This window comes from Notechis scutatus, chromosome 1, assembly GCF_049901735.1.
Source record: "Notechis scutatus isolate UNSWTSFEM ecotype Mainland chromosome 1, rNotScu1.2, whole genome shotgun sequence".
Lineage (NCBI taxonomy): Eukaryota > Metazoa > Chordata > Lepidosauria > Squamata > Elapidae > Notechis > Notechis scutatus.
In genome coordinates, this window is record NC_142009.1 from 277,823,010 (window position 1) to 277,838,644 (window position 15,635).

Genomic DNA, 15,635 nt, shown 5'->3' on the forward strand with positions numbered 1-15,635 from the left:
GAATGCCCTTTCTATCTATGCTGCGAGAGAGCCCAGGATGGGTTGACTCCTTCCTATGACATCATAGCTGAGTCTGTACTAAGATATAAAAGCCAGCCTCCAGGAGAGACCCCAGCTTTGGCGAAGATACTTGACAGACTGAAAGGTGTCTCTGAAAGCCCAAAATAAATACAGAAATATGTCTTACCCTCTCCAGACGAATCAAGGGAGGGGCTGGGCTCTCTCGCAGCATAGATAGAAAGGGCGTTCACGGTAACTTCTACCAATGCCAATTCTCCTCCATGCTGCATCGAAAGCCCAGGATGGGACATACCAAAGCTTGCATGTCCACGGGCGGGTCCTCATCTGGCTCATCACACCGACTGTGGAACCACTCGTTGAAGCACCCGTCTGGAGAGGTTCGAGGCCTGGAGGGAGGGGGAGGAGCATAGGGCACAGAAGCCTGTTGGAAATAAGGCCCAGATCTGCTTAAATCCTGAGGATCTGACTGTACAGCAAGAGCCTCAGGAGACCAGGATAGAGGATGGAAAGGCTCATAGATAACTTCTCCTCCCCTGGGAGGGCTTGTTTGGGGCCCACGAGTATCACATGCTGTAGTTGCACTCCCTTCTGTTGAATAGTTCTATTGAACTGCCTCTCTAGAGCTGCATGTCTGCGCTTCTCTGCCCTCAATTCAGCCTGAGTTGCCTTCTTAAGGGCTAGAGCCTTAGCTTTGATTTTTGCAGCCACCTCCCTCTGGACTGATTGGGTGCGTTGCCTACGTCTTTTTCTCCTATTGGGCTTAAGAGACTGTTCCACTGGCGGGGGGAAAGCTCTGCCAGAGCCTTATCTTGCTCCATTTGTAAAATAAAGGCTCTTGCGTTGGAAAGAAGCTGTTTAGAAATTTTTCTATTAAGCCCCTTAGGGCAGGGATCCCCAACCACTGGGCCCCGGACCGGGACCGGTCCGTGGATCATTTTCTACCGGGTCACCGGTTTGCTGGGCGCCGCCATCTTGTTTGACGAGAAAGTGCTTCCGGGTGAGGTTTTCCGGTTGGAAAGCGGCGTTTGGGTCCTGAAGGAATCCTCGCGCCTTAATTTCATCGAAGGGGGGGGCGGCTTCGAACGAAGAGCTGTCCCGATGGCGGAAGAGATTAAGAAAGCACAAAAAAGGTACAAAAAAGGTACAAAGAAGGAGTTGAAGGTGGCGGGGAGAAGCGGGGGATGGCTGGCTGGCCGGTCGCTCAGCTCGCCTTGCCTTGTCATGCGTGCTGATGCCGGTACCGGGCCGCGGATCATTTTGTGATGCCGGTACCGGGCCGTGGCACAAAAAAGGTTGGGGGCCACTGCCTTAGGGTATAAATGGCCCCCGGGCTTACAGAATGGCCGCTCACCTCGTGGTGGAAGGCTTGAATCCAAGATGGCTGCTGACTACAGAAAACAGGCTCCAAGATTGAAGAATCGCTCCTTAGGCTATACAGAGCCCCGAGCGAAGTCAGCAAGGGAAAAACACAGCAACCAGCTACACGATCAGCTGGCTTGAGCTCTTATCAGTTTGCCGATCGTGTTTACCATCGCTCCAAACTGCAGGCGTGGGGGAGGTCTGCAGACGCTGCCCAGCTTGCCTGCACAGAGCTCTGTGACGCTGCTCCCAACGTTGTAGGGCTCTCCTGAAAGAGCAGCTGCCCAGATCCCTGGGAGCTGCTTGAAGAGAGGAAAAAAGGTACTGAAGATCGCTGGTGATTGCTATCTAACAGAACGCTTTCAGAGACACAGCTACTGACTGAAAGGAGCTGAGTCAAAAGCTGGGGCCTCTCCCGGGGGCTGGTTTTTATATCTTAGTACAGACTCAGCTATGACGTCATAGGAAGGAGTCAACCCATCCTGGGCTCTCGATGGAGCATGGAGGAGAATGACTCTGAAGCATCAGCCCATGTTACTTTACCTCAAGAGAAACTAGAGCTTCTTTGGAACCACAGATTGTTATTCTTCAGGAGTGTTACTGGAAGGTACAGATAAGGAAATAAAAAAGGATCTAGCAAATTTAGTTCTTTTGGCCAAGCCCCAAATAAAAGAGATTTGTGTAATTCCACATATGGTTTCAAATAGAATCTCTCTTCCTCCCTTCTCCCCTGTATTGAAATGAGGATGGTGCAATAAAACATAGAATTCTAGTGCTGGCAACTTACATAAAATAACATGGCAAATGGTTCAGAAAAAATTGGTGGCCTGAGATAGTTTAAATTGACTTTGCCCGTGTTTTGTCTAACACTTTTGCTTCTCCATTGAACTTGATCTTATCTTTGTGGAATTAAAAAGCTTTTTTTTTTTTTTGTAGATTCTATAACAATTTCCCAGCTATTTCTCCAAGTATTTCCTTTCCTCTGGTTACATGGCTCTTTTTAATATTATCTTTTTCGTAAGAATATTAGCTTATTTTCCTAAAAGGTTATTCTTTTATCCTTCTTTTATTGTCAACATCAATCAAAATAAGACGAGTCAACATTGTTGACCTATCAAGAAGATAAATTCTAATTTATTTTTCTGTTCATGTAATCACTCTTGCCTTCATTAACTTATGCAAAAAATATTTTTCCAGACATCCTAATGTGAGTCAGTATGATATAGTATTGATATAGATATGATATTTGGGTAGAGGTGCTCTGAAGTCTGTTTCAGTTCCTGCTTATGTATGAAACTTGCTGTGCTACAGTCAAGGTAAAATCAGGAGTGTCTGCAGTGTAGTGTTGTGTATAAAGGTCTAATTTCCTTGGAGCCAGGAGGAACTTTGTGTTACTGCAGTATAATAGGAAATGCTAATGCAGTTTCTAAATAAGCTGTAGGAGCAGAGGATTCAGTACGTTAAATTTAACAAATATCAGATCACTTTCATTTATCATAGCTAAAATGGCTGTTATAAATATTCATATAAAGACAACCTCCTTTATATGAATGTTATAACTGCTTCTTTAGATAACAAGGACAAGATAAATTGTACCAATATCTTTCGATCTTGGAAATAATGTTCCTGCATTAAAATTTCCTAAGTCATATTTAATATTCAATGAAACTACTTATAATTCCATTACTGAGAGATGTAGAAGCCTACAAGTCTACTCAGACTTCTTCACTTTATAATTTCTATAGTAATACATTCTTACAAGGCCATGTGACTAAATTTGGAACTGATACAACCCAATTGTTTCTCTGTATAGAGCTTTCTAACTAATTTGATTGGCCAGATAATTTTTAAAAAATCTTACAAAACTATATATGTATACTTTCGCTTATGTAGCATGTGCAGATGATAAGACAATAAAACACTTCACCTATCTTTAAAGATTTAGGTCAGGTTCAGTCTGCAAGAGAGGCCAGGTAGATGCCTCTGGACAATATGTGATAGCCATTTACTGCTGCGTTTTGCATAGCATCTGATATTGAGAAAATTACTGCTTGCAAAGTATCATTTAAATCATTATTAATATCTGTTATGTTAGCCTTCCTGCCTTAATCTTCTTAATCCTAAAAATATATGATTTAATCTGTCAATCCAATTTCCTTTGGTAATGTGTTCCATCATAGAAGAAAGCTAACCTAAATGTAATACGTTTATGCCAGCGTGACATTTTTAAAATGCTAGCAGGGTTAAAGCATACAACCTCACAGCATTTTACATACATATATGAGCTTTAAGGCAAATTGCTTTGGGTAGCCACGTTAGACTTACTTTGGCATTTTGTTTCTTTTAGCCTTTCTGTTTGTGCAATGGCACTTTGTACCACACTCCAGACCCAGTCCACAAGGAAAACCAAAGTCCTTTTTTTAGATTAGAGCAGATTAGATTATTCAAACTTGTTTTCATTTTTGTTGGGGGGGAGGAGGGTTATCGTCTTAATGAGGGTGTGCCTGGTATCCTAATTTTGTGAAATGAAGTGTAGGTTTGCCAAAAAACAGATTCCATTCCCTTGTATTTATTTTATTTACATCCCGCCATTATTGTCTTTATAAATAACTTAGGATGGCACACATACTTCGTACCTGTCCCTACTCATATTTTTTCCACCACAACCCTGTGAGAGGTAGGTGTGTGTGTGTGTGTGTGTGTTTTGAGAGAGAGGAGAGAGAGAGAGACCAGTCACTCAGCCAGTTTGTATGCCTAAGGCAGGATTAGAACTCACCTCTGATGTCTAACCTGGTGTCCTAACCACTAGACCAAACTGGCTATATAACACTAGAGTGTCTCCAAAATCTTCTCTGAAAGCAAACAGAATATAGCCTTGGCTCTCCCATCCTACCATTTCCAAATTGCCAATTTTTCTATGGGTTCTTTGTCTTTTTCAAGTTTAGCAGTATTAAGATTTATGGACATTAATTCTGGGAGGTGAAGTCCACATGCCTTAAAAGCTACAAACGTTTGAGAAGCACTAATTTTAGACTATAGTTTGGTATTGTATTAGCCTATCAGCCGGGTGTTTCTTTTCTACAGCTCTCTCAGAAATTTTCCAAAAACTTGTTAGACTTGGAGGCATGCATACAGGTCGGTCTTGACTTATGACGGCAATTGAGACTGAAATTTCCATCGCCAAGCAATGCAGTCCTAAGATGTGACTACATCGCTTAGTGACAGCAATCCCTGCAGTCTCAGTTGCTGATTTTAACCGATTCCCACATTTTAGCCAAGGTAACTTCTTTGCCAGCTTCCCACACCCAAAATTAGTGGGGAACTCTGCAAGTTCCAAAGCAGCAGGCTGGTAAGGGGAGGGAGCGAGGGGATGTGCAAGAGAGGCTGCTCAGGGAAAGTGGATGTAAGGTGCATGGGAGAGTGCATGAGTCAGGCAAGATACCTGAGAATCACCACATGGATCAGGGCGTGGCCAAGAGCTGCTGTGTAGGTGAGGGAAGGTCAGGGATAAGGTCCGAGAGGAGCAGCACAGGGTTGGGAAGCTCTTTCTGAGGAAGCTGGCAAGAAAGGTTTCAAATGGTGATCAGTTGATGCTTGGCATCCAGTCCTAAATGTGAACAGGTCGCCCAGCACCCATATGGCCATGGAGGTTCTGGGATGGCAAAACACTTGAGGACTGGTTATAGCCACCATTTGCTCAATGCTTAACTTCAAATGGTCACTGAAGGAATGTAGTAGATCAAGGACTACTGTACATACAAGAAATATGTTTTAACGAACTTCTGTTCTTTGGACCAACTGCAAGCTTTTCTAAAAAGAAATATAGCTTGTAAATAGAATATTTAGAACGTGATCTATAATAATTTGTTCTAAGCCACATTTTAATGTGTGGGATCTTAAACTACTTAATTTTGAATAAGTTGTATGACGACTAAGTATATTGGGATATAAAACATTTATCTTTTTAAGCACTTTCCAGCCTGATGAATAATGCTATGTACTGTGCAAAGTCTGTTTTGTTTGTAAAGAGTAATTTTAAAATCTAAGCTCAGCTGAAAATGTCAAGAATATTACTTTCTGAGAGCCAATTAAATTGCCAGTATACAGTAATTAGTAATATATCTTGTGCTAACTGTAAATTCTGTATTTATATAGACATTTGACAGGTCCTTTTGTGTGGTGATGGTGATGCTTTCAATAGTTCATCCAGAATAACATAATTATGTATGAAAGACCTAATGGAGCTTCTGAAACTGACTTGCAGTCATTTCTTTCCACAGGATTCAGTGGTTTCTGAGAGGGATTATGAAAGCCTTGTGATGATGCGCATGCGGCAAGCTTCTGAGAGGCAGAAGCTAATTGAAAAGATGAAACAGGAAGATGAAGAAGAGTCTTGTACATAGTAGAAGGGGAAATGGCATTATGATGCATTTTTGCTTATAATTCTTAAATCAATAAAAACTATTGAAGGAAAAACTTCAAAACTACAGTAGATTTCTTGGAAGAATAACTGATCACCCCAGTTAAGGGGATATATAAAGTGAAAATCTATTTCAAGTATTTCAGTGTATGACTTAAATTACTCTGACATGTGGAATGTATACAGCAGTGGCAAATCTGCCTTTTGGAAAACCATATCCTTTCTTGTTGATCACGTTTCCCGATTCATTGAACCAATATGAGCTCTACAGCATATTTCCTATGATAAAAAATGTTTTCTACTGATCGCAACTCATGGCAAATCTGACTTTAAAGGATCACCGTGCTCTTCTCTCTAACATATTCTTTATAAATCCACATATTTGTTAGATGTAACATACCCTTTTATTTGAAAGAGTTCTATAGTTACCTTATTTTTATCTTTCTAATAAATCTGTGAAATTCATTTGGTTGAAAGCCGGTTACAAGCTCAATTTCATGGCTATATTGTGATCTCACCCATTTTCTCAATTCTTATCTAGGACTCTAAATATCACTGGTGGTCATTCATAGCCACCTACATCACAAGGAAACTGAACCACCTATCCCAGTATTGACAGTGCAATCTAAACCAAAATAAATTGTTCCAAAGAGGATTAATTATTTGGCACTTCCAGTTCAGCAATAAAACAATGTGAAACTAACACAGCTCCTTGAATGAGGGAGAATCGCTGCAGTAGATCAGTGTATTAGTCCCATTACCAGCCAATATACAAGTTGTATATATTAGTGTACTCTTTGGGATACTCATCATTTCAGACTTTTGTTCAAGATTGTCAAGTGGTATGTTACAGGCTTTTGTGGCATTTTAAAACTGCCTGATAACAAACAATTTGAGATATGTTAAATTGATTTTACTATTTTTTTTTTACTATTTTATGAGCTACTTAGGAATGGTTTTCAGCAGACAGAGTGTAAATAATCCTAACAATGAAAAGGCAAATTGGTACAATTAAAAACTATATGGAACTATTTAAATATTTTCTGTACTATTTTAAGACATACCATCTAGAGATAATAGAAAAACCACATATCACAATCTCAAGATTCTAGTCACACTCTTGAATTGGGGACACTAATATACTTTAAGCACATCATGTAATTTATAGAGGTAAATTTGTATGGTAACAATGTCCCTATCAATATTGACAACCATTTTGTGCATGAGCATTCTTCTCTGCTATGTCACACCTAATCTAACCTGAGACTGTTACTGATTTAATGGATTTAATGCCAAGTTGTCATCGTTAATAGAGTGGAGATAAGAAGTTAATACTGCCAGGTTCAGATTGGCACCTGAAAATAATGGCATCTCTTTAGGAAAGTTCCAGGCAAAGAGCTGTGAAGCTTCTTAGAATGATGCTTCTCATAATGATGTAGCGGTGCTTATGATTTTAAAGCCAGGTTTTGATCAAGTCTCACTTTACAATGCCTGAAGATGCCATCTCAAGCTTATGCTGGGTGGTTTACAGCAATGCTTTGGGAAGGGAGAAAAGCACAATTCTCTGTCATTTCTTTGTGAAGACACCACACCAGGGTCTGCCCCACTCCTGTCATGCTGATCACTCGATAACCATACTTCTCCAGCTTGTCCAAGACGATCCGTGGAGCATCATTCACATAATATTCCCAGCTGTTGTAAACAAGACATAAAAAAATGGAAAGATTTTTTAAAAAACAATTTCAAATAATTTGTGTCCATATTGATGAGAACGTAAATTGAATGTTGCAGTTCTAAGAACAAAGTTGTAAAACTAGAAAGTCAATTGAAAGGAAGCTAAACAGAAATTTAATACCATGATCAAAGTTTAAGGTTAATCTTCTGGGTCTTTGCTGCCTTACATTTCTGAAAGCTTGAGGGAATACAAGATCTACACTCAAGTTTTGAAAAGTAGCAATGTAGCCCAGCAACAGCTTTATTCACAAATCCTTACGAAGATTCCTGGAGAATTAAAAGTTTTCCCATTTTTATACACTTGGTACCAATAAACAAATTAGTCATCAACAGATTATAATATTATTTATTACAGTTCAAATGTTATGGCATTGTTATAAATACAGCTCTACCGTGATCTGCTTTTATACTTTACAGGGCTCTATTGGATTTGTACTTCTATTTTCATCTGTGAACTGACCCTTCTGGCTAGTATTTTTAAAATGCAAAGTTTGTAGCCACAATGTTAGGTTCCCCTGAGACTCTGTTCATTTTTCCTCCTCTTCTGGTTATTTATGTGAAAAAGGAGGTGGTCACCCCTGCAAAGCAAGAAGGGAAAGGAGAACAAGTAGCAGAAAATTAGGAAAGGGCGGGAATGACAAAAAGCACTGTATCTGTATCTTTGCCTCTTCTATAATTTTTATATACAGTTTTTATGTTTTAATATTTTATTTTCCCATTGCCCAGAGTCCCTCTGTGTGGGAGATAGGCAGTTTCTAAATTAGATAGATAAATAAAAAAATGTAACATTAAAATAGAACCTATTTTGCCCCAGTAGCAGGAAAAATCCCATGGGCCTATTTAAACTGCTATCCAGGGATATATTCATGGCACTTTGCCCTTCCCCTGACTGGCCTGCATAACCCTTCAAAGAGCAGATACCCTCAAAGAGATATTCATCTGACAATCTTCCAAATAGAAGAGTCATCTTCAAAGTAAGACCTATCATTATTTGCACATCAACTTCACACTTGAGCTTTTAAGCTTGCTTGCGTGTAAAAGCTCTGAAATCACTAACAATGGAAAGTCAAAGGATGCAAACATCAACATGATGAAAAGCTTAGAACGACTTATACAATTGCATGCTTTGCCACATGTTAAATAAATTAAAAATTACGTAAGTAAATAGGCCTGTGGTTTCTTTTCCTCGCCACATTTTATTTATGATGTCTTAAGCCAAAACAACTGTATTGTAACTTTAAAAGATGCATATCTATATTCACATTTATTTATGGTGTCTCAAAGGATAACATTTTGCATTTCAATCTCTAAAGTTGCATAAACATAGAGAAAACAGATGGCATACAATTGGCGGGAGGCCAACATTAGGCTGGAAGACAGGCCCAATTTGGGCTAATGATGGGAGTTGAAGCAAGAAAAGAACTGAGGGAAAATTGCTTGGTCACTGCACCTGGATGAAATTTTCTGTGATATATCATTAGAGTAAATAGGATTCCAGTATTTGGGCTTTAATTTAAATGATGAATGAAAAGCTCAAGAAATGTTTTAGATGCATCAGAATTATCCATCCCTCCTGAAGAATGCACACAATTTTCCAGAGCAAAGGAATAAAGATGACTAGCAAAGGAAAAGTGATGACTAGGAATATATAGTTTGTTAATAAAAGGTTTCCACCCAACTGGGCACCAGATTTGGGAAAGCTCTCGTGTTGTCAAAATTACTCATTAACAAACAGTGATGTAAGTAAGAAGCAAAAAGAGGAATACTTACAAATGATTTCCCAGCATGTTTCTTTTAATGGCCCCTAGATAGTTCATCAAGTTTACATCTGAATGTTCATCACCAACCATTGTAGGTCCAACTTCCTGCAGAGAGAAATGGCCACTTCTGTATTGAAAACAATATTAGCACCATCCCATTATTTCATTATACCTCTTATCCATTTGCAAACTTTGAACACCAGATAATAATGATACTTGGCAGAAACCACAGTTCAAGATACTTTATGAAAACCTTTAATACTATACATTTGTCCTCATGTTGAGATGGGTATATTACCACTCAGCTTTGCATACTTGCCCATATTAGTATATCCAAATTTACTACAATGCATTTTTTCCTTTTTATTGTGTTGTTGTAAGACATATTAATATTATATATTATATTATATAAGACTTATATATTAGGGACGCGGTGGCTCAGTGGCTGAGACTCTGAGGTTGTTGATCGGAACGGTCGGCAGTTCGGTGGTTCAAATCCCTAGTGCCGCATAACAGAGTGAGCTCCCGTTACTTGTCCCAGCTTCTGCCAACCTAGCGGTTTGAAAGCATGTAAAAATGCAAGTAGAAAAATAAGGACCACTTTGGTGGGAAGGTAATAGTGTTCCGTGTGCCTTCGGCATTTAGTCATGCCGGCCACATGACCACAGAGATGTCTTGAGACAGCGCTAGCTCTTCGGCTTTATAATGGAGGAGCAATGCCCCCTAGAGCTGGAAACGACTAGCATGTGTGTGCAGGGGGTCCATTACCTTTTAAGACATATTATTCCATTGTATTATTTCAATATAGTGAAGTTTATATAAAATAAAATTTTATTTATTTAACATGTGGAAATGTTACACTATAGCGTTAATACAAAATAATTGTTTGGCTGTTGACAACTGCTAGTCTGGTTCAGTTCATATTTTTACACTATCCAGAGTGTACCCCAGGGGCGGACTAGTTCCACACTCAGAAAGGTTCAACAGCATTCTGCAGTGACATCTGGTGTTTCTCCCTCCATTGATGTCACCTTGCATTGGGGCGTTGCATTGGGGAAGGTCCGGTACTGGCTGGATTCATACAACTGCACGAAACACCATTATTTGATCAAGATTGATTTAGCGTTCCATCCTTCCATCCATCCCTCTGAGGTCGGTAAAATGAGGACCCAGATTATTGGGGGCAATATACTGACTCTGCAAACTGTTTAGAGAGGGCTGTAAAGCACTGTATTTACTTATTGAATTTATATTGAATTTATATTGCACATGGCTACTCAAGGCGGCTTACAGAATATAAAACCTCATTTAAAACAATAAAACTAATAAAAAATAATCAAATTAATAAATATAATAAAATCAGCCCCACCCCGGCGACAGCAGATCACATGAGCCATTTAATAGGCTCCATCCAGCTCTGGGTTCCCCAGGCCCGCTGGCATAACCAGGACTTCAGTGTCTTCCGGAAGAGTGTTAGAGTGGGGGGCATTCTAATCACTGGAAGAATGATGTTCCAGAAAGAGGAAGCCACCACGGAGAAGGCCCTTCTTCGGGGTCCCACCAGGTGTATCTCCCTAAGGGATGGGACTAGCAGCATTCCCTGTAAAATGATATATAAGTCTAAGTGCTGTTACTATTTTCCCATCAAAGTGGTACCTATTTATCTACACGCATTAGCATGCTTTGAATTGTTAGATTGGCAGAAGCTGAAGCCAGTGAGGGAAGCTCACTGCACCACGCAGTGCTAGGACTTGAATCATTGGAGGAAAGACCATCTCCAGATCTTTACAACACTGAGCCATTGTGCCTCTATATAAAATAATTAAAAATTACTGACATTCTATTACTTAGGTGAAGTATTGAAAGTAGAGAAGAAACAAAATATTCTATCAAAATTAGGTACACTTTATGATGTCAACATCACAAGCATTAAAATTTAGCTTTTTCATTCAAAGTTCATATAACATTGAAAAAGCAAACCAATGCAACTCAAATCAACATATTTGTTATATAACAAAAGTTTTCATTATTGTACACACACATACATACAGAGTGCATACGCAAATGCATAGGCATGTTTAAAAAACAGGTGAATGGAGCAGGTTTAATGCCATAATACATTAGTCAGACATTATTCAGAACATGACAGCAACTTCTAACATATTTGCCAAAGGTCTCCACTAACATCCAGTTTGATGGAGTTTCTGATCTCAGTGTATTAAGGACACACTATATGTTTTAGAATCAAGATGTGTGATCAGTTGACCTCATCTAGAGCAGGGCTGTCAAACTGGCGGCCCATGGGCCAGATGCATCACGTGCTGGCCACGCCCACGCCTGGTTTAGCAAAGGGGAAAGAAGTCACAATATGTCATGTGACAACACCGTGATGATGTGAGTTTTGACACCTCGACCTAGAGGAATTTGTCTGTTCATTAAAATCAGACCTGGGGCTGCTTCTGGTAGATAGATGGGGACATAAGTATGCATTTATTCGGTACATAAATGAAAGCAAAGCAATACATATGCAGTTTACTAACACTTTAATATTACACTACCATTTGGCAGCAAAGAGGCCAATTTATGGTAGCAATTTTGTTTTTCTCACTCTAAATGAGGATAAGGAGGAGCCCCTGTGGCGCAGTGGTTAGAGTGCAGTACTGCAAGCTACTTCTGCTGCAACCAGCTGCCTACAATTTGGCAGGTTCAAGGTTGACTCAGCCTTCCACATCCTTCTGAGGTGGGTAAAATGAGGACTCAAATTGTTGGGGGCAATATGCTGACTCCGTAAACCGCTTAGAGAGGGCTGTAAAACACTATAAAGCGGTATACAAGTCTAAGTGCTATTGCTATTGCTATAAGGGTGGGACCCTGTCTTCCCATTCCATTCTTCATACCTACATATTCCACAAATGTCCTAAAAACCATACCCATAAAAACCAACATGTTTGCTGTCAAATTTTCATGATACAATTTTAGGTCATTTTCCCACAGAACCAAACGGTACTAAATGGTACTAAACAAACGGTAGTTATGACCAGTCTTTGAGGTTATGGCTCTTGCAGTACCCTTGTAGTCACATGATCAAAATTCAGGCACTTGACAGCCCACCTTTTTTAAAGAGTTATTTTAATTTCTGAAAGACAAAACTTCACTTTTAGGACACAAGGAATGATTTTTCCTTTACATAAAATCAAAGTAAAATCATTGGCAAAAGGTTAGCAACAATACGGTAGTCACTTTTACCTACTTAGAGCTATGTGTCATATAATATATGTGGGTATATGCATAATTTTTATTTATTTATATTTTTGTCATGTTTATGTAGTGTATATTGGTGGTGGTGACCCTTCGAGACCTGTATGAAATGAAATTTCATTTTAATGTATGCTGATTAGTGTACATTTCAAGTGACAAAGTTATTCTAAGTCTAGCTATGTGTGTGCAAGACTCTACACAGATACATATAATTACACATTGTTATTTCTCCCCCTACAGGCTGAACATGAGACAGCATGGAATGTTTTCCATTAATCTTTTTGAACTAATTTGGGGTTTTTTTTCTGGCTTTTGTTCTTTTCTAAACATGCATTTCAAACCAATGTTCAAGATAGGCTGGCACAGATCCCTCTATAGCAGGGGAAGGACTTTTTGCAATTGGGAGCACCATCTTCTTTGAAAAAAATTATTTTCAGTAGCTGAGAGTGGCAGTGGATGTAAATATAATAGTTCAACATTCAGCCTATTGCCAGAAAAAAGGGGAAAGTGTCAGATGGAGATGGAGAGGAAACTAAATGCATCTATTTCACTTGCTCCCTTCACTGGTTGCTAGCTTGCTGAAAATCCACAGAAATTCAGTTTTTGTGCATACTTTTGAAAGGCAATAAAGGGTTCTTGAAGGGGACATGATTTATGCCTATGGATGCTTAGGGAATTGTGGGAACTGAAGTCCACACAAATTAAAATTTCCAAATTTGAAAAGTAATTAGCTATATCATGCATCCACTGGAGAAAAAGGACTTTTGTTTAGCTTAGCAATTTTCCTCTAAGAATGGGACAATGAGTCTCCACAGCCTCTGTATCCCTTTCCCCAAAATAACGTCTAAAGTTAAAATTTCTGGACTTGCAGCTTTTTCTATGTATTGATCAGATAATCTATATAAGCATGGCTAGTCACATCCAAAATGTACGTACAAGTAAATTCCACTATGATCAGATTCTTGGTTCCCAAAAAATGGATAGGTTCACACAACAATGGCAAATCTAACAAATGTATTGTCACATAATTGTGTCATAATCCAGTCAGATCCATGATTTCATGGTCTGTGAGCCACAAAAACATACCCCAAAACACATAAGCACTGTGTAAAATGCCCAGCGACTTTTGATCATTTTTCTTGCAAGAGATCAACCAAATTAGAAGTTGCAAACTCTGACACTTTCTCTAGAGCAATCTTTCCCAAACTCATTCCCACCAGAGGTGTTGGAAATATATTCCAAAAATCCCAGCCAACTCCATTTCTGGAAGTTGTAGTCTATACATATCTCGAAGGCATCACATTGGAAAAGACATTGCTCTAGAAGCAGTTACAGGTGGATCCTGCCAACATAGAAGGAGCAGCATCAGGAATCTATTGCTATGAGTGGCATTCATATATCTCTGCACAACCAAGCAAATGGCAACTGAGAAAACAAAACAATATCCAGCTGCAGAATCGCATGCAGACTGTACAAAGTGTCTTCAGATATTTCATCATCCCCAAAGTCTCTAGTACTAAACCAGGCATGAAGGGGGTTAGACCAACATGTATCAAAACATATCTGCATACATGTGATCAAGGAAAGAAGCGGGTGCCCATATATTTCAGCCAGGTGAATATTTCCGGAAATCAATGAATTCTTTCATTCTTTCTTTTACCCAAATAAAGATATCAGCTTCCACCCCGTCTGGATATCTTTTCCTACACACACATACACTGGGTTTCTTGATAGGGAGGGAGGCGGGGGGAGCCAATCAGCAAAAGTTCAACACTCCCAAAATAACTGCAAGCTTGATCTCTTGCGCTCTTTTTTCTCCCCGCACTTGGCAGCCCCCAGCCTCGAATTGCTCACCATGCGGATCTGAGTGCTGATGAGAACGTACGGCATGGTCCTTTCAGCGCCCAACAGGATGTTGAAGGTGCCCGCTGCAGCTCCAGAAGATTGTTTTGCCAGTCCAGTCCCACACGTGACATCCTGCCTAACCAGGTTAACGCCCTCCTCCGGCACCGCCAATCGAAGAGCGAGCTACTTAAGGGCGGGGCCGGCACGGGACTGTTGGCCGTAAGGTAAGCTTTTCGGCTGGGCGCAGGTGAGGCTGCCTTAGTTTGTGGGAATGCTGGACTGCGGCCAGAAAAGACTGCGCCAAGATGTACAGTAACCAACCGTCTCTTTTTCCACTGTTTGTAGAGCTGACTTACCAGAACAAGGAACACTTCGACAGGGGATCAGCAAATAAAAAATTATTATCTGCATTTCTGCACGTTATTCATCTTTCTGTGAACATCCACAGAATGTTTGTAAAGGGATGAGTGGATATTACTTGCATTTATATTCTTTTATAGCACCTTTTTATCATCCCCTATCAAATTTGTTTACCATCATTATGCACTTCAGTACCTAACAGATTATGTTCCTGAATGCTTACTGCATTTATTTCCAAGTGATTGTAATTAAAAGGATTTATGCATCTCATTTTATAATCCTAATTAGGATATGAGTAATACCTGATTCTGAGAAACGTGGCAGATACATGATGGTTACCAAATTTGGGGGCTGGGGAAAAATTCAGTGGTATAAAAGCAGATAGAGGGATCTTGTTAGGATAGCAATAGCACTTACAATAGTGTCATAGTGCTTTTACAGCCCTCTCTAAGTGGTTTACAAAGTCAGCTTATTTCTCCCAACAATCCGGTCCTCATTTTATCCACCTCTGAAGGATGGAAGGCAGAGCCAAGCTTGATCCTACATTTTAGTTAAATTAATAAAAACGGGATCATGCTGTTTCACTGTAAGCTTCACTCTCTTCATGCTGGTCCATTCAATATTCTGGTCCATGCAACATCATGATGCATGGACCAGAGTGGAACTTGTAGCTTTGCTTTCATCGTTTGTTTCCATTTCTCTCATATCTTTACAAACACTTCTATGCCCCTACCCAGGTGGTAGCACTTAGTTGGTGTTGGCTGACCTCTAAAAACTAAGAAGGAGAATACCTGGTTATATTTGGATGGGAGATCAGCACAAATAATAAGCCCTGTAGGTTAAATTGAAGTAGAAAAAAAAATGCCAGAAGAAAAATT

At 39.7% G+C, this 15,635-nt stretch overlaps 2 protein-coding genes and 1 long non-coding RNA gene across 3 annotated transcripts in view; 2 read left to right on the plus strand and 1 right to left on the minus strand.

Moving 5' to 3' along the window:
• Nucleotides 1–5,856, plus strand: part of DNAJC17 (DnaJ heat shock protein family (Hsp40) member C17) — a 32,666-nt gene extending 26,810 nt beyond the window's left edge. Inside the window, exon 11 of the mRNA XM_026664578.2 lies at nt 5,661–5,856. Coding sequence (XP_026520363.1) covers nt 5,661–5,783 — 123 coding nt within the window. The 3' untranslated portion in view covers nt 5,784–5,856. The remainder of the gene's footprint in view (nt 1–5,660) is intronic.
• A 325-nt stretch (nt 5,857–6,181) lies between these two features.
• Nucleotides 6,182–14,680, minus strand: GCHFR (GTP cyclohydrolase I feedback regulator). Its single transcript, XM_026664580.2, has 3 exons — nt 14,407–14,680; nt 9,305–9,399; nt 6,182–7,492 (listed from the first exon to the last, which is right to left on the minus strand). The coding sequence occupies exons 1-3, from the start codon at nt 14,440–14,442 to the stop codon at nt 7,312–7,314; spliced, it is 312 nt and encodes a 103-aa protein (XP_026520365.1). The 5' UTR covers nt 14,443–14,680; the 3' UTR covers nt 6,182–7,311.
• Nucleotides 14,498–14,807, plus strand: LOC148133397 (uncharacterized). The gene is made up of 2 exons (XR_015746741.1): nt 14,498–14,621; nt 14,743–14,807. It is a non-coding gene; the product is annotated as an uncharacterized LOC148133397 (long non-coding RNA).
• The last annotated feature ends 828 nt before the right edge of the window (nt 14,808–15,635 follow it).

Coding starts and splice junctions, on each gene's coding strand:
- GCHFR (XM_026664580.2), bottom strand. CDS start 14,442: ATGCCGTACGTTCTCATCAGCACTCAGATCCGCATG. Junction 9,400..14,406: donor TCAGCACTCAGATCCGCATG/GTGAGCAATTCG, acceptor TTCTCTCTGCAG/GAAGTTGGACCTACAATGGT. Junction 7,493..9,304: donor AACATGCTGGGAAATCATTT/GTAAGTATTCCT, acceptor TGTTTACAACAG/CTGGGAATATTATGTGAATG.